Here is a 17917-nt window from a genome sequence, read left to right as displayed (position 1 = left end):
ATGCTCCATAAACCATTTGTGCTCCAGAGAGTTTGTTATTGTAGTAGTGTTTACCAGGAAAGTATTTCTGTATATCTGTGAGGAACAATTGTCTTGGAGACTAGGCTACTGTTGAATTGCAACAGGGCTTCACCATTGCAACACTTTGGTTTTCCTCAGCCAAGTGAATGGTAGTGTCTTTACCTCTCCCTTGCCCATGGTGACCAAAGAAAGTATCTAAACATCTCTAAGTGACAACATCCCATTTCTTTATTTGCATAGCTTGTAGCATTTCAAAGGGCCCTTCCCTACTGCTGTTAGGACATTTATTCACCAAGCCTCGAGTCAGCAGAAAATAATACCAGCTTGAAATTAATGAAAGTTGCCACCACTATTGCTGTATCCTATTCTGCCTCTATGGATCATCCCTACTCATTGGTAGCAATCTCACCTTCCTCCAAATTAAGGAGTATCAAAGCCAAGCAGATTTCCCACATTTTGAGACTGCTCAAAAGAGTTAAGGGAATGTTCTTGTTTTGCTCATGAGCCGGGGAGACAGCCTCACAGAGAGGAGGTGCAAAAACTATGTTACTAAGACATGAGCTATATTTTAGGCCAGATCCATCTATAAATTTACCCATGCAGGAAATACATGACAGCAGAAGATTCTTGGACTCAATAATGTTAGATAAGTTGCTTCACGGTGGCACAGTGATTAGAGTCTGGTACTGCAGGCTAATTCTGCTGACTGCCAGCTGCCTGAAACTTGGCAGTTCAAATCTCACCAGGCTCAAGGTTGATTCAGCCTTCCGCCCTTCTGAGGTGGGTAAAATGAGGACCCAGATTGTTGGGGACAATATGCTGACTCTGTAAACCGCTTGTAGAGCACTGTAAAGTGGTATATAAGTCTAAGTGCTATTGCTATTCATGACAAGAAGGTAATAATATAGACACAGAAGAGCTTCCTGTACAGAACACAAAAATCAAGAGGCACAAAAATGTCAGCACTGGGTTTATGTCTCCTGCTTAAATAGACCTGGATCAACAGATTTAAAGCAGTTCTTTTCCCAGCTTTGCAATTGATATACCCTGTTTTGCATAGTCTTAGCAACAAAGTTTATTACACATGACATTCTCTGCCATAAATAATTGTTCTTGACATGTTGTGATTTATTGATAACTTCCTTTAATGTTTATTCATTACAAAAAATACATTATTTCTGAGATTGTGTTATGACATTATCGTAAGTTTGTATCAGATGTTCTCTCTGCTGTTAATGAAACTAATACACAAATCTTTTTGAGATGTTTGATTTAGCTATTTTTAGTTTATTTTGCTAAGCAACTAAAGATTTGATAAAGGAGGTCTCAATAAAAGCTGTTAGTTAAACCAATAATTGTCCATTTTGCAAGGGGATAAAGGGCTCTCACTTATTGCAACAATAAATGAAAAAAGGGTGCCATTTTCTACAAAAAGTTTGGTAGCTGTCTATTGGTTCCTATGGCTGCATGTAGAGGCATATTCTGGAGCCAGATGCTAAAAATGTATTTGCATTCACAAAATTATATAGTGTGCAATCATTTCCCATCTTAGACTCTGCACTGATACTAGAAAGAACCTCAAAGAAACGTTTGAGCCAAGAGGATGAGGGAATGGGAAGAAATAACACTTCCTTTCCTATTCAGAAATCTTTCACTTTTCCCAAAAGGTTTCTCTTTGCTGAAGAAAAATTATGGGCAAGAGGAATTATTCCCCGCCTCCCATCCAATAAAAGAAGCAACTATACATTTATTTGGTATCAAAGAAAAGAGGGCAGGGCAGCAAGAACAGAAGAAAGCTAATGAGAAGGAAGTATTTTCCATGCATGCATGGAATCATAATTTAGTTTGCACTTCTTCAGTAGACTAATGAGAAACCTGCATGGACACCCAATCGTTCCCAACAATGCCCTTGATCCAATCCAAGTAATTGATGATTTTGGTATAAAAGCCATATCCTTTGCCACACTCAAGCCCCCAAGAAACAATGCCTGTGGCCACCCAACGCTGAGTCTCTGGGTCACGCACAGCTAAGGCCCCTCCACTGTCACCCTGACAGGTGTCTTTTCCTCCATGGGGGGTACCAGCACAAAACATGTTGTCTGAGAAGACTGGGTCCTTCTGCGATATCTTCTTTCCCCTCAACCACTTCCGACACAAATCCTGGTTGCCCACTGGGATGGGGGCGTATTTCAGCCTGCTAGCAAGGATGTTTTTTTCTACCCCAAAGCCACTGGCGTACCCCATCCAACCTGTATGGTAATAGGTGGTGTTGTCTGACTCAGGGAGGCAGATAGGCAGCGTATCAGGGCCAAGGGTCACCGGATCCCTCAACTCAATGAGTGCAATGTCTCCATCAAAGTTATGCTCATCATTTGGATTGTAGTCTGGATGCACAAAGAGTCTGAGAACTGGTTTATTGCCTTCTTTGTACAGTTCAGTCACATCTGTGTGACCCAGGAAGATTTCGGCCTTCTCTGCCACCTGCACAGGGGTCAGCATCTCGGTATCATTCCCTTTCCCTTTTGGGTACACAACGTGGGCAGCTGTTAGGATCCAGCGATCGCCCAGCAGTGCCCCTCCTGCTCGCCCAGTGATGACAGTCATAGCTTGCCATGGGAAACTGCCTCGTGGGGCATCCTTCCCACCAATAATTCGCTGGACTTCCACGACTGGGTGGTCTGGCTTTCCACACACTGTGAAAAGAGAGAGAATGCTCAGAAAGGCTGCAGCACCCCATCTCCCGGCCCTCCTGACCCCCCCCCAGCAAACCTTCCTTATTTGTACACCCTATCTTTGCTTAAGCCACATCAGAGCCATCCTCTTAATCATCTTCTTCTTTACTTCTTATTAATTGTTAATTTGCTACTCTCCCCTCTTTGTACTAAAAATGTCAAGTGTTAATACCTCTCTCATTACACTACCAGAAGAGGAAACAGAAGGTAATTCAACAAACAGGATCCTACTACACTTGGCAATGACAGCCACCAGAACCGGGCACCTACCAATAATTGGTTGCATGCCTTATTCTCCTTTCTCCAAGCCTTCCTGGCACCTATGGTCCTCCTATAACAGGGGTGTCAAACTCAATTTCATTGAGGACCACATCAGAGTTGTGTTTGACCTTGGGGGGCTGGAGTGGAAGGGCTGGGGTGGGCGTGGCCAGCTTGACATCACTCGTAGGGGGTGCCTGTGGTGGCCTGTGGTGCTTCTGCCAGTGAAAACAGGCTTCCAAGCTCCGTTTTCACTGGCAGAGGGTTGCAGGAGACCATGGCAGTAGAAAATGGGGCTCGGAAGCCTGTTTTCACTGGCAGAAGCACCCCAGGCCAGTCCTTTGCTGTTTCCAGGGCGGCCCGTGGACCAGATCTAAATACCTCATGGGCTGGATCTGGTTCCCCAGGCCTTGAGTTTAAGACTCCTGTCCTATAAGGACTGTGGGTGCTATTCTTTGTCCAACTGGACCCACAAAAGAACTGAGAACTGGGGCAAAAAGACCACAAAAGTCTCAGACTGATTTTTTAAAAATTGTCAGCAAAGATTTTGCTGAGACACCGGTTGTGGTTATTTTTAAAAAAATCTCAGAAATTTTATGTATTTTATCAATATGTTTTTAATATGTTTTGATCTCTGCTTTTTTTGTTTTTGCTAACTGCCTATCCTCCTTTTATTTAGTTAATTTTAGGAAGAGAATGAGAACTGAAACTAATCTCAGGGCTGGATCCAGGATCCCATCTCATTCTAGTACAGTGTTTCTCAACCTTGGCAACTTGAAGATGTTTGGACTTCAACTCCCAAAATTCCCCAGCTAGCGAAGATGTCCAGACATCTTCAAGTTGCCAAGGTTGAGAAACACTGTTCTAGTAGGTCAAATAGCAATGGAGGGGGACATGATGCCTGCTTTCTCTCTGCCTCTTCTGGTACTAGGACTTGCTAGTCCTCTGGCACCGGCATCAGCTTTGATTACTGAGAAGAGATGAATCATGTGCTATAACCATGATGGTGAACCTAGGGCACACATGCCAGAGGTGGCATGCACAGCCTTCTCTGCTGGCACACGTCCTGTTGTTCCAGGTCAGATCTCCATGGCGTTTCTTTCGTGAGCTTCTGTTTCTCTGCAAACGATGAAACAGAAGCTCACAAAAGAAAAAGATCTTACCTCTTGCAGTGTTGCTGGTGTTACGATGCCTTACCTCCCGCTGGCCAGCTGGTCTTTGGGTCTCTGCTGCACATCACATGTCTACCCATGCGCACGCATGCCTGTCCCATGTGCATGTCCATCCATGCATGTGTACATGACTGCACATGTACATGTTTGTACATGTTCACACATGTTCGCCCACACACATGGCAATGCGTGCGTTCATGCATGCACACAGTTTTCAGTTTGGGCACTCATGTCTAAAAGATTTGCCATCACTGTGCTATAACAATATGTGAAACCAGAAAATCTTTGGCCATTATTTACCTGGCAGACACATTGGGATGTCATCATGATTAACTTGATCCTTCCAGGAACCCCCAGATGAGCAGGTGTAGATACCTAAAGGAGAAACAAAGACAAGAATAATGGGGCCAAAGATTGAATGTTCAATGGTTTTTATTGTTTGTTTTTTAACATTTTATTGGTTTTTTTTAACCATGGATGCTTTATGTTCTATTTTTATGCATCTGCACATCTTACAAGTGCAATGAGATTGAAATCAGCCAGTCACTCACTCACTCAAGCAAACAAACAAAAAATACATTTATTGCTGTCCAATGAAGCCCACAATGAATCCATCAAGTTTGGGCATCTAAAACCAATTTAAATAAATAAAAGAAATAAATGGATTTTTTTCTGGCTATAATGAATTTATTTAAAGAATTTAACATTGTCAGATCAGGTGCTCAAGAGTCAGATTGCTTCATTACCCAAATTTTATGTTATGTTATTTTTTAAAGAAATCAATACTTATTTATTAAATTAATATGCTCACCTATCTACCAAAAGAAACTCTAGATGCCATGTAAGAAAAACAATGCAATACAATTATTTTTAAAAAGGCATTAAAACAATAAAGGCACTACTGAAGTCCTGCTAGACCTTCATCCATAAATCAGGCATCTTTTACCAGCTCCATCAACATTCTCCCCTCAACGCTGAGGGAGAAATCCAAGTTTTTGCTTGTTTCCTAAAAGGCCAACAGGGTCAAGTCCATCCATATCTCTAGGGGAGGCTGTTTCGTGAGGCAGCCTCAATGACGCCCTGCCAGGTGACCCTGTTTCATCAAGGGGATTTGGAGCATGCCTAGTCATGGTGGGATTCAATTTTTTTATTACCGGTTCTGTGGGCGTGGCTTGGTGGGCGTGGCATGGCTTGGTGGGCGTGGCAGGGGAAGGATGCTGTAAAATCCCCATTTCCTCCCAATCATCTGGGACTCGGTAGGCAAAGAATAGATGGGGCGGGGCCAGTCATAGGTGGTATTTACCGGTTCATCCGAACTACTCGAAATTTCCACTACCGGTTCTCCAGAACTGGTCAGAACCTGCTGAATACCACCTCTGATGCCCAGCCTTCTTCCATCCCCACTTCTGCCCCCACCCTCCCCCGAGCATACAAATACAAAAGCAAATACAAAAGCAAAGAAATTGCTCGGCTGCTGGTTTGTGAAGTTTCCGATGCAATGCTTCAACTTTCACTGGGTTTGCATTGATCTGGCAATGTATGGCCTCACCTTTTCCTGGCGTGTTGAGCAGGCGATAATAGGGTTCATTACAGCGGTACTTGATAACTGACTCATAGTTGTTATTTTTTGTTGCCGATATAAAATTAAATTCCCCGTTTTTCAGGAATTTAGGTTCACCGCAATTCACAACTGCAAGATACAAACACATAAGATGAAGAGAAGAGAGTACAGTATTTCCCTCTGGAATTTTTCAGGGATCAGAAACGATCACAACCCAAGACCAGCACTCTGATAGGAATTGTTCATTTCTTTTTCAGGTTATGATTAATGATGTATCATATCTCAAATCTTGCCCTAAAAGAACAATTTTTAGTGAAGAAGATCAAAACTTTGTGTGTGGGACGTAGCAGTGTCAATCACTAGTTTGGTTGGTTTTTAAATGAGAAGCAAAGGAGAGGACTAGCTTTCCCCCCTGTTATTAGTTATCTGAAATGCATCTCATAGAATAACAGAGTTGGAAGAGACCTTGGAGGTCTTCTAGTCCAACCCCCTGCTTAGACAGGAAACCCTACACCACTTCAGACAAATGGTTATCCAACATCTTCCAGTGTTGGAGCATTCACAACTTCTGGAGGCAAGTTGTTTTACTTATTAATTGTTTTAACTGCAGGAAATTTCTCCTCAGTTCTAAGTTGCATCTCTCCTTGATTAGTTTCCACCCATTGCTTCTTGTCCTGTCCTCAGGTGCTTTGGAGAATAACTTGACTCCCTCTTCTTTGTGGCAGTCCTTGAGATATCGGAACACTGCTATCATGTCTCCCCTAGTTCTTCTTCTCATTAAACAAATACCCAGTTCCTGCAACCGTTCTTCATATGTTTTAGCTTCCAGTCCCTAATCACCTTTGTTGCTCTTCTCTGCACTCTTTCCAGAGTCTCCACATCTTTTCTACATCGTGGCGACCAAAAGTGAATGCAGTATTCCAAGTGTGGCGTTACCAAGGCATTATAAAGTGGTATTAACACTTCAAGTGATCTTGATTCTATCCCTCTGTTTATGCAGCCTAAAACTGGGTTGGCGTTTTTTTGGCAGCTGCTGCACACGGCTGGCTCATATTTAAATGGTTGTCCACTAGGACTACAAGATCTCTCTCATGATCTCCATATAAAGAACTGCTTTTTCATGCACAGGAAAAAAGACACCGAATCCTTAAGATTATTTGGGGAGAGGTTTAGAAGGGAACAGAAAGAAATAAAAGAAAGTCTTCTTAGGATTGTCAGATCAAATGTTGGCAGCCTGTCAGAAAACAAAGAACATAAACCTAAGAGCCAAATTCCACAATTTAGGAGAATTTCCTTGTTTGCACAATTGCAGCAAAAACATCCCAGCAATCTTTTTTTTTTTTTTTGCTGCTTCCTCGTGATGTTGCTTTCATCTGATTGCTCCCTTAAAGTCACCCTTAGCTACATCTGTGCTAAAATAGCAATTTATTTTGTCTTATCTCAGCATAGGTTTTGCCCTGGATAGAATCTGATGGGTTTCATTGACCGTTCTGTTCAGTGGTGGGTTGCCAATTTTTTTACTACTGGTTCGGGCACATGCGTGATGCTTCTCTGCATGCATAGAAGTGTCCAGGTGGGTGGGCGGAGCCTTCTGTCGCTGCTACTACCAGTTCGCCCAATCCAGGCCGAACCAGGAGCAACCCATTTCTAATTCTGTTGACAGCACAGCCGGGTGACTCCTGGGGAGAGATTAGCTATAGAGGCATCTAATGGTCTTTGTTAATCTGCCACATCTCCAATTTCTGGCCATTATCTTCTACATCCCTTCTTTTATTTTATTTTTCATTTAAGAATTACAGAGACTAATTCTTTTAAATTGGGTCGTCCCTGCCGCCAACATACATTGAGCTGAACCCGGCTTGGAGACACAGATCAACTGAACAAAAGCTGACAAATGAAGGTGTTCTTGTTAGTTATGGTTTAGAACAGGGGTCTCCAACCATGGCAACTTTAAGCCTCCAGAAGCTTTGCTGGCTGGGGAATTCTGCGAGTTGAAGTCTGCCAGGCTTAAAGTTGCTATGGTTGGAGACCCCTGGTTTAGGTTACTTTTAAATATGACTTAGCATGATTGTTAAATGGTCCAAGAGGAGCTTGATTGTGAGCTGATATCAACTAATAATCAGGTTTCCTTCAATACACGTTTGCAAAATCAGAGTTAGTTTTGAAAAATGGCTAAGCTTCCCTGTTTAACCATAGGTAAAAATTTGCCTCCCTGTCTCAGCTCTATCACCAATAAAAGAGGGTGATTGCCAGACATTTTATATGCTAGGTAATATTTGGTAGGAGCAGAAGGAAACAAAGGCAGGAGAATCCAACGATTACTCTCTGAGGCATGCCCCATATACCATAAAAAAGAACTGCTCCAGGATAAGGATAGACAGTGAAGGCAAGGCAGCAAGCTTTATGCTGGTATATTTTTTGGCTTGGAATTGGTGAATAACTATGCTATAGAACATTGCCCAGTATAGATCAGATGAACGTATCTTGTGGACAGAGGCAGCAAAATGTTCCTCACTGCCATGGGCGATGAAGATTCCCAACTCCAGCCCTTCAACAGCAGGAGTCATGAAAAAGGTCACCAGAATTTGGGGAACTTGGATCTGCTTAGGTAGTATTGCAGGCAACAGGTAGGAAAGGCTAATGACTCACTTTCACATCGGGGCATAGCACGATGCCAGGTCCCATCATGTTGGCAGACAGAGGTAAAGGATGTCAAATGTTCTTGACCCTGTTCAAAAGAAAAACAGCTAACAATCAATTTAATACCTTTCTTGATGTCCCTAGCTTGCTATCATGCTTTTTGTCTTTTTCCGTCTGTATAGTCTGGCTGACTGAGATTCAAATGAGACAAGAGATGCCACATTAAGAAAATTCATTAGGCAGTAGCAGATGTACGTAGGGTTTTTACCTTAGCCTTTCTCTTCATTGGAATCCATGGTAGGGAAGAAGAAAAGCTTTCTCTTCCAAAAAATTTAAGAAGATTACACACCCAGGTTACTGACACCATTCTGGGATTGACCACATTGCCAAAACCAAAGCAATCCATCTTCATACCTCTGACCTCCGTCCCCCCACATAATTATTGTTCTGAATTATTGCAAGTCTTCAGAAACCTCATGAAAACAAGTTATAGGTTTTGGTTTTTCTGCATGAAGAAATACCTCTATTATAAAGACTAAAAAAGATCAATTGTTAGTTTTAGACTAAACATGCTTATGGACAGAATAGCGATTGCATGTTTATACCAGTTGGAGATTTCTTTTTAATGAAAATCTGGGGCTCTGGGATAACCAATATAATCCTACAAGCAAATAAGCTAAGGGACTCTTACTAGTCTTCTCTAGTTAATATATGACTGGTTAGAGTTATTCAGTAGTAGGAAAACATGAGCAATTGTAAGTTTGGTGCCAGTAGAATTGAGTTCTGACCTTCAAAGCAGCTTCTAGCGCTGAGTTCCAAAGTAATGTTTTCTTTCTCTCTTACACTTTCGGTTTCTCCAATTTTGTCTCTGTACTTTAGTAACTATTCAAAAATTGCGCAATTGACAACTCTCTGTCTTTAATCAAAAATTCAAGCACAGTTTGACCTCTTTCTTTTGTAAGGGGGAGATACATATTTTGTTTTTTTCATGCCTTGGCACATATCTTAGCTTGCTTCCACGAACAAGAGTAGAAGATGTAGAAAGAAAGGAAAGCTTTTAGAAGAAGCAAAAAGGAGACCACTTAGATCAAGGTCATTGCAAGAAAAAGTCTTATAAGAGATAACATAATAAAGCACTTAGATGAATAAGGCTCACCTCCATCAGGTTATATCCAGTTTTGCAGCTGACAATGAAGTAGTCTTGGTATTGATACAGGGGCTGTGGGTCCTTGATGATGGTGAAGGCATCATGTGCCACAGGCTGTGGGCAACGGATTCCTATTGGAGATGAGAAAAAAATGAAAGAAGCAGCAGCAGAAAGGTCATTATCTTTTAACTTAAAAGTATTGGATGGGAATAATTACTTTCTATACTGTACGAAATCTTCCACCCTCGGCTGTATCCTGATTCATCCGTGAGAAAAACGATATCCACTGAAGAACTATTGGTTTCAATCACCCCTGGAGGCGTTCTGCCACAGAATTCACCAATCTGCTTCATGCCAGCATGGATCTAGTAAGAAATTAAGGTTTCAGAAATAAATGTTTTGTCGGTCAGAAGAAAATGTTACATAAAATGGGAAAGAAACTTTCTGGGGAAATTTGGCTAAAAGCTTCCATCTTGTTATGATCAAAAGCTCATTAGAATGAGAAAAGCTTTCCAAAATTTGACTTGTGCGAAATTCAGAGCGTGGTTTTTCTACATGGTTATTAGAATTGCATTTTTGTACCTGTTTTGAATATTTCTATTAAAATCAACCAACCCACCCACCAATCAAAAGATATCTATCCATAGGTTCAAATTTAATTTCTCTCCACTTCAAATAAGATGGAACTTATGGCAAAGAATTTAAATGTTTTTGAAATATTTCTCTTTTTGCTTGTTTTGATGGATTTCCCATAATTATTTCTTTATTATTATTTAATTTAATTTCTATAGCCACTCATCCCAGTCCAGTGTTTCTTGGTTTTTAGTTCTTTTATATAATTATTTGACTTTTTCTTGCAATTATATTTTTATACTGCATTTTAATTTTCATTTAATTTAATGTTTTGAATTTACTTGTTTACTAAACACATATACATAATTATCAAGGCAAAATGATTGAATAAATGTTCATATTAGGGGCTGCAGGGAAAGCTTCTCTGTATGTAGTAACAAAAGCATTTTAACAATAGTGTGATGTGAGCAGCAATATGAAACTCAGAGGAACAAACAGAAGGTGCCTAATCTGGTAACCTTTTGAGATTTCCCCCCGAGGATCAGTTATAGAACAGTGTGTTGCCTGATATAGAATGGAATGGAATAGAATAGAACAGGAAGGGACCTTGGAGGTTATCTAGTCCGAGAACCTATACAATTGCAGACACGTGATTGTCCAGTCTCTTCTTAAAAACCTCCACTGATAGAGCACCCACAATTTCTGAAGGCAAGCTGTTCCACTAAATTGTCCTTACTGTTAGGAAGTTTCTCCTTAATTCCTTCTCTCCGCTTTTGGATTAGTTTCCAACCATTATTTCTTTTTCTGCCCTCTGATGCTTTGGAGAATTATTTGATCCCCTCTTCTTTGTGGCAGCTCTCAAATACTGAAATACTGCTATCATGTCACCCCTAATTCTTTGTAACAATGGGAGCACTTGGTGTGTAAATGGAGATTCTCAGTCATCCAGGTCATGGTTGTCCCAAAGGTGCTTTTTCAAGAGGCAACTGGACTCTGTTTTTTCTTTGAAGACGTTTTCCAAGAAGCTTCCTCAGCTCTGAAGAAACTGAAGAAGCTTATTGGATGTGAAGCAAAATGTCTTCAAAGAAAAACCAGAAAGTCCAGTTGCCTCTTGAAAAAGCACCTTTGGGACACCTGGTGTGTACTTGTGTTCTACTTGTAATACATAAAATATTACAAGAGTCATTTGGTCTGTAATAGGCATTTCAGAAAAAGCCAAGCTCCCTGGAACAACTCACCCTATTTGCAGTAGAATTTACTTAAAAACATAAATGGAAGAAGGTGACTATTTGGATAATATTCTGGCTATTTCCATAGATCTTTCTTAGGAGAACCCCAAACATTTTAATTCCACAATGAGAACCTAATACCTGAGGGACAGACTGCAGTGATCCTTCAAGATTCCCTATTCCTGATCTATCAAGGTTGAACCAAGTACTGAATGGCAACACGAGTTAGGAATTTATCAATCTGCAGTACCTTAAGCTGGTCATAAGGGCAGCGGACTTGTTGGTGGTCATCAATTTCAAAGGGTTGCAAGAACTTGAGGATAATGGTCATCCCTTTCTCTACCCGTATGCTGTAATTACACTGCAAGTTAGCTGGATAGGGCTCAGGGTATCCAGGGCTTGTCAAGTAACCGAAGGTTTCCGTGAACAGTTCATTGCTGCAATCCACTGCAGAGCAAGATACAAAAGAAGATTCACTGGAAGGAAAATTCACGCCAGCTCATCTGCAGAGCAGCAGGTGGCCTATTCTGGGACCTCTTTTTCCTTGCAAACCTGGAATAACACCTTGATGGCATTACAGGCAAAGCCCCTTGAGGTAGACTGGGTGAGAAATCAGAAACCCCAGCAATTACAGGACCGCTAGTCTACTATTGTAAGGTGTAATAGCAGACTCTTAAAGCCATTCAGAGATTTCCTCTGCTGCTTCTCATACAAAAAGGGAATCACAGCAGGGTTGTTCTGAATTTCACCTTCATACTTTCTCCTCTCCTTTCCTAGAACTAAATTGCCACTTCTCTGTTAATGACATCTGCAAACTTCCTTAATGTTATCTTGCATTCTTCCACATTGGTATTCTTTTGGGCATGATCTCCCTGTTCTCTCCGGTATTCTGCTTTCTTGGGTGATCGTGAGGTCTTACCTTTGCAAGAATACCCATCACTCTGGAGTTGGTAGCCAGGCTGGCAAGAGCAGAAGTAGCCTCCTATATAGTTGTGACAGAAATGCTGGCACTGGGGACCATCTTCAATGTCATTTCTGGGGGCACACTCATCTAGATCTAGAGGATGAAATGAAAGCAGAGAAAATAATAGTTTACAGGGTTTTATTAATTTTGCATTCAAGGTTGGGTCATTCTTTTGCTCTTGAGCAGAAAAACGTTCTCAAGGCAGCTGTTTCCAGGGCAGCTTCCCCAGTAAAAGAGGACATCCTAGTCCTCCTGTTTATGATATGTTATGGTACATCTGCCTGCTCATATGTGCTGCACCACAGCTGGAGATTAATGGTTCCTAAAAATCTTATTCCCTCACCAGCAAATACATTTTAGATAGTCGCAAGGTTGAGGGTTTGCTGTTCTTCACTTAGCATGTTCAAATTGCAAATCTTTACCTGCTATGAGAGAATTGCAGGTGTGAAAGAACAATTTAAGCAATTCAATTCAAGTCTCCTGTGACCCAAAGCCCCCAGTTCCTCAAGACGTGAGAAAATCCACCGGACAATCGGCAAGCGGTTTGCATTTAGGGTAGTTGCAGCCTCCTGCAGTCACATGTACAATTTGCAACCTTCCCAGCCAGATTTCAATGAGCTAAATTAGTGGGGGAGCGGGGAAGATTGCAAACCATGATTGGGTGATGTCTTGCTTAATGACTGTGCTGTTCCTTTTAATGGCTGTGGCAAAAAGGTCATAAAATCAAGTGTGGTCGAGTGATGTCTCTATGTCTATGTCTGTGCTGCTAAACAGTGAATTCTCCAGCTCCATTATGTAGATTGAGGAGTTTCTGCTTGATCTCGCCACACTTCTTCCCTTATTGGATTCATTCATCTCCCCTTCTGAATGAAGCCCCTTTACAGGCAAGCCATATAGGGATCTCCAATGGGATGCCATATCTCACCAGGCAAAGGTTTAGAATCAAGCTAAATACATGAAGGTACTGAACTGGTGCCTGTAGGGTTAGAACTAATAAGTTGAATCATGATAAAGAGGTGCTGTTTGGAGTATATGGTCCTCAGAAAATGTTGATATGGCTATATTCCCCTAAAAAAAAAAATGCATAGAACTCATTTGTCACTGGAGCCTCAGCAGGGGTTGGTTCCTGCCAGTTCTTATCTCTTCTATAGAAGAGGCTCCATAAATCTACCGTGCCATTTAGAACCGGTTCCAGCTCTCTCCCCTGCCCGTCCGCACCACTCTTGCCCCGCCTGCCACTCATTGATTGGCTGGCTCACCAATCGCCCCGCCCGCATCTCCTATCTAAATCTTAAAGTCTTAAAGCTGTCAAGTTTGTACACTCCTGGGTTTTTTTTCCTAAAGGGTAGGGGTGCAAGGGTCTTGTAACTTGACAGCTTTAAGACTTGCGTGCTTCAAATGCCAGAGTTTCTGAGCCAACATTTTGGTTGCTAAGCAACAGCGTTGTTAAGTGAGTGTCACCACATTTTACAAGTTGGCCACGCCCACCCAGTCACATGGCTGGCAAGCCACTCCCACTCAGTCACATGGCTGGCAAGCCACTCCCACCAGGTCACATGGCCGGCAAGCCACTCCCACAAAGCAGGCCACATGTACAGAAGAGGTTCTTAAAATTTTTGAAACCCACCACTGAGCTTCAGGCACCCATCTTTGGCATCTTGACATGTTTCTCATCCATTCAGGTTCATCAATTTCTACTATTTCTGGACAGGGGCAGCCTAAGTGCTAGTAAACCTCTCACTGGGGTATTTACACAATGTTATCTGTTGAGCTGCCTTTGAAGATAATTTAGCGATTTCAATTGCTGCAAAATATAGATGCCACAATTTCCCCCTGTATGTCCACATGCCAGGCCATCCATCCAGTATATAAAGGCAGCATTTACATGGTAACATCACTGTGTATGTGTCATCAGTTCATGTCATCACAGTTTGCTGCAGATGCCTCTGGCTATATTTACATATACCACTCCACTGAAATAAACACAGAAGCTTGGAAACTGTATTTCCCAACCTCATTTCTATTGAGCTAATTAAAATAAGAGTATTTTTAAATACTGTGAAATGCTTCTTCCCAGATTTCTTCCCATCTGGGCTGAATTGCTATTTATGTGCTAAGCTCTCGATGGAGTTACCTATTCTCTCTTGATTGTTCATGCTTATGTCCTCTTCTGATCCTTTCCTCCTACCCTAAATGTTTTTTCATCAGCAAGCCTTGACTGATCTTGCAAAGTGAAGCTGGGTCAGTTTGTGATTAAGACTTCAGCAGGGTATATAGATTCTATACTCACCCACAGCTTGATAATAAGCTAAGAATCCCTTATAGGAAACCACAATGCCGTTCTCCTCATTAGAGAAGTCAGACTGGAACAGGAGCCGCATGCGATTGTTGGTAGACAAAAACTCCTTGTCTCTTGGGTAGTTGCCTGTGGCAGAGTCTACCTGGCCACAGAACCGGCCTAAGTCCTTCTTGTTTGCTGTGATCTGCCAGAGTCCAAGGAGAGAAGGAAGGAAATGTTAGAAACCGGAGAGCTCCTTGGCCAAGATCCATAGTATCTTCAATTAACTTGACACATACGAGGGGCATTGAACTATAATCCTTTAAAAACAGTCTATGCAGAAAGCATCTTGCCAATTTGCATGGAAACAAGGGGAATTTAGAAAACAAATTGAGATGCAGAAAGTTGGTGTGTTATAGAAGAAGAAGGAAGGAAATCAATATTCCCTCTAGTAAGCATTTTCTTGCAACTAAATCTGAGCACAAATTCAAAAAAAAAAGTGTGAGGAGAATAATAATGAAGACCAGAAGGAACTTGTGATGCAAAGACCAGTGAATAAAGTAATATTTTACCCTTTATGGGCAGCAGTACTTGGATCTCAGAGACTCCGATTCACATCACCACAACCCAGCCCCTCTTCACATACCTTGACAAAGTCATACCGACAGGTCTCAGATGGCTCCAGATCAAACAGCCGGAAACTCAGCTTCACTCTGTAACCCTTTGGCACTAAAATGTCCCAAGTACTGATGTTGTTGTTGGGGTATGTTTTGGGATAATTTGGGGAAGTGATCTCTCCATAAAGCTTTGCTGTTGGCCTGGAACTGACTGCAGCAACTAAGAAAGCTCCCTGAAGCAGGAAGACAATGGGAGACCTGTCAACACAACACAAAATAGGCCTGAATGAGAAGACAGAACCAAAAACCAGTGCCAAAAAAGCCTCTGAAGTGGACGCCCCCCCCCTCCAAACACAGAAAGATACATAGAAAATTGAATTGGGCAATAGACACCTTTAAAGAAAATGCATTTTTTTTCTTTTGAAACATCTTCTCAGTGTTGCATAAGAAGGACAGATTACAAATCTTTTAGCATAGAAGCTTAGCTTTCTAGAGCAGTGCATGCTGTATGCCCAGCCACCTGTCCAGTCTATAATGGTACAATACCAGATCTGGCTGTAAATATCCAAATGACCAGTAGAGAGCAGCAAATAACTTAAGAAAATTATCTCTTTGCTGCACTGATTGTCTGAAGTTTTGTAATTCAGATCCTATGCACTTTCTAGTGAGGTAGGTCTTGTAATTCCTGGTGGAAAGGTGGTATTCTGTCCTCCTGTGTTAGAACAGTTTCCCTGTTGATCCAGAAGGTGAAAAGCCATTTAGCACATAGCAGGATAAGGTATGGAAGCCTTGAAAACTAGCATCCTTCAGAATTGCCAGAAATAGCAAGCGTGTCAGGAACATTGTGGTCTTTGTTGCCAATTCAATGTAGACTGAAATCTCTGCAAGGATCCAAGAGATAGCAAGGAAAGGAGAAAGGCAGAAATAGTCCTTGAATGGCTTTCAGTTTTGATTTCATCCCCTGTGAAGTAGTTGCCACTCTGATTTGTTTGTTGTTTGTTTGCTGTTGCTCTGCAAAGCTCTTTGGACCCAAAGATCACCACTAATGCTGCGCAAAATGGCTGCGAAGGAACCTGGAGAGGAATTGCTAACTCTAATCCCAAGTCCCTGTCTCTGGTCTACTTTGGCAATCCCTGACTTTTCAGTTGAAGATGAGCTAAGAGTCTTGAAGTTGAATGAAGAAAAGCACTATGTTGTACTTGCTAACCCTGTCTGCATGAGGGGCTGCAGAACTAAAGCAAGAACAAGGCACTTTAGCAACACCTTTGAGGCTGTGTTAAATTCTTCTAAGGTTAAGCCCAACTCTGCAGTTCCTTCTCAGGCAGACCACAGAGATTCTGTGCCCTTGGAGATGTTTCAATATAGATATTGTAAAACAGGAATCCCTGCATTCATTTTAACAAGTAGGTACCTATGCCACCTATGCCTCCTCCCTTTTAACAAGTAGGCACCTATAGAACCTCCCACACAAACAACACTCACATGTCTGAAGCTGGACTTAAGCTCTCTTTTCTCCCTCCAGTTCTTGTGGTCTGTTCTTGGGAGTTTCAAACAGATTTCAATAAATTCTTAACCCTGTTAGCTATGATTCACTGAGATTGGGGTAGAACATGCCGAGTGGGAGGGAAGAGAGTTAGCTGGTACTTTCCAGTCAATTAGGTAATAGTTATGGCTTTCCTAAATTGTGTTCTGCTGCCCTCTGCTGTCTATACACACACACACACACACACACACACACACACACACACAGAGTCTATACACAGAGAGAGAGAGAGAGAGAGAGAGAGAGAGAGAGAGAGAGAGAGAGAGAGAGAAAGAGAAATAGTTTTTAATATAAATGTGTCCACTTAGAGACAGAGGGAGATACATCCATAGGTGAGACAGATAGAATGATGGAGTTATTGTTATTATGTAGAATGGCCATCCTCAATGTGATGAATACAAAAATATTATCAGTTGTCTGATTTGTATTATAATTTTCATTGCTTTTATTGTACTTTTGTACTAAGCTATTTGGAGCTTTTGAAGAGGATTGAACAGCTTATACATTGCAGTAAATAAGTAAATATATATACACATGTAAAATTATACTCCATGGAATTAAGCTTGGCTTTTGGGGACCACATGGACCTCTCTGCATAATAGTTTATCTCATCCAAGCACTAACTAGGTTCAACCTTTTTAAATCATTTCTGGAGATCAACCAAGGTCAGCATACATAGAGACATTCCAAAGCGTGTTTCTTAACCTTGGCACCTTGAAGTGGTATCCTGAACTCCCAGAATTGTCTAGCTGTAGTTGAAGTCCACTCCATTCTCTACTCTTCTCCAAGAATCATAGTGGCACGGTGGTTAGAATGCAGTGTACTGCTGACTGCTGACTGCCAGAAGTTTGGTAGTTCGATTCTGGCCAGCTCAAGGTTGACTCAGCCTTCCATCCTTCCAAGGTGGGTAAAATGGGGAAAGAAAGAAAGAAAGAAAATGATCAAATTTATATAGTGTTCAATTCACCATAACAACCTTACTATTCAACCATTAATCCACTAAAACAGAAATTAACAAATATACTTTCCAGTTGTTAAAGGCATCATAACCTTGTGCGTCCTATCACATTTGGCCAATAAAGAATTCTATTCTATTCTATTCCATTCCATTCCACAAAATGGAGACACCTACCACTTCTACACACACACACACACACACACACACACACACTTCCAGATGAT

At 41.6% G+C, this 17917-nt stretch overlaps 1 protein-coding gene across 1 annotated transcript; it reads right to left on the bottom strand.

Annotated features, from left to right (window-relative positions):
* Positions 1-1145: 1145 nt before the first annotated feature.
* C1R (complement C1r) lies at positions 1146-16817 on the bottom strand. Its single transcript, XM_032212827.1, has 11 exons — positions 16675-16817; positions 15222-15450; positions 14588-14780; positions 12253-12390; positions 11584-11780; positions 9749-9896; positions 9541-9662; positions 8394-8472; positions 5733-5873; positions 4484-4558; positions 1146-2714 (listed from the first exon to the last, which is right to left on the bottom strand). Coding segments are annotated over exons 1-11 (2154 nt in total). The 5' UTR covers positions 16677-16817; the 3' UTR covers positions 1146-1884.
* Between the last annotated feature and the right edge of the window lie 1100 nt (positions 16818-17917).

Source organism: Thamnophis elegans, chromosome 3 (assembly GCF_009769535.1).
Source record: "Thamnophis elegans isolate rThaEle1 chromosome 3, rThaEle1.pri, whole genome shotgun sequence".
In the NCBI taxonomy this organism is placed as follows: domain Eukaryota; kingdom Metazoa; phylum Chordata; class Lepidosauria; order Squamata; family Colubridae; genus Thamnophis; species Thamnophis elegans.
This window is presented reverse-complemented; position numbering and strand designations above follow the sequence as displayed.

Coding starts and splice junctions, on each gene's coding strand:
- C1R (XM_032212827.1), bottom strand. Junction 14,781..15,221: donor GTCGGTATGACTTTGTCAAG/GTATGTGAAGAG, acceptor GGACTCTGGCAG/ATCACAGCAAACAAGAAGGA. Junction 9,663..9,748: donor GATTTCGTACAGTATAGAAA/GTAATTATTCCC, acceptor CATCTCCAATAG/GAATCCGTTGCCCACAGCCT.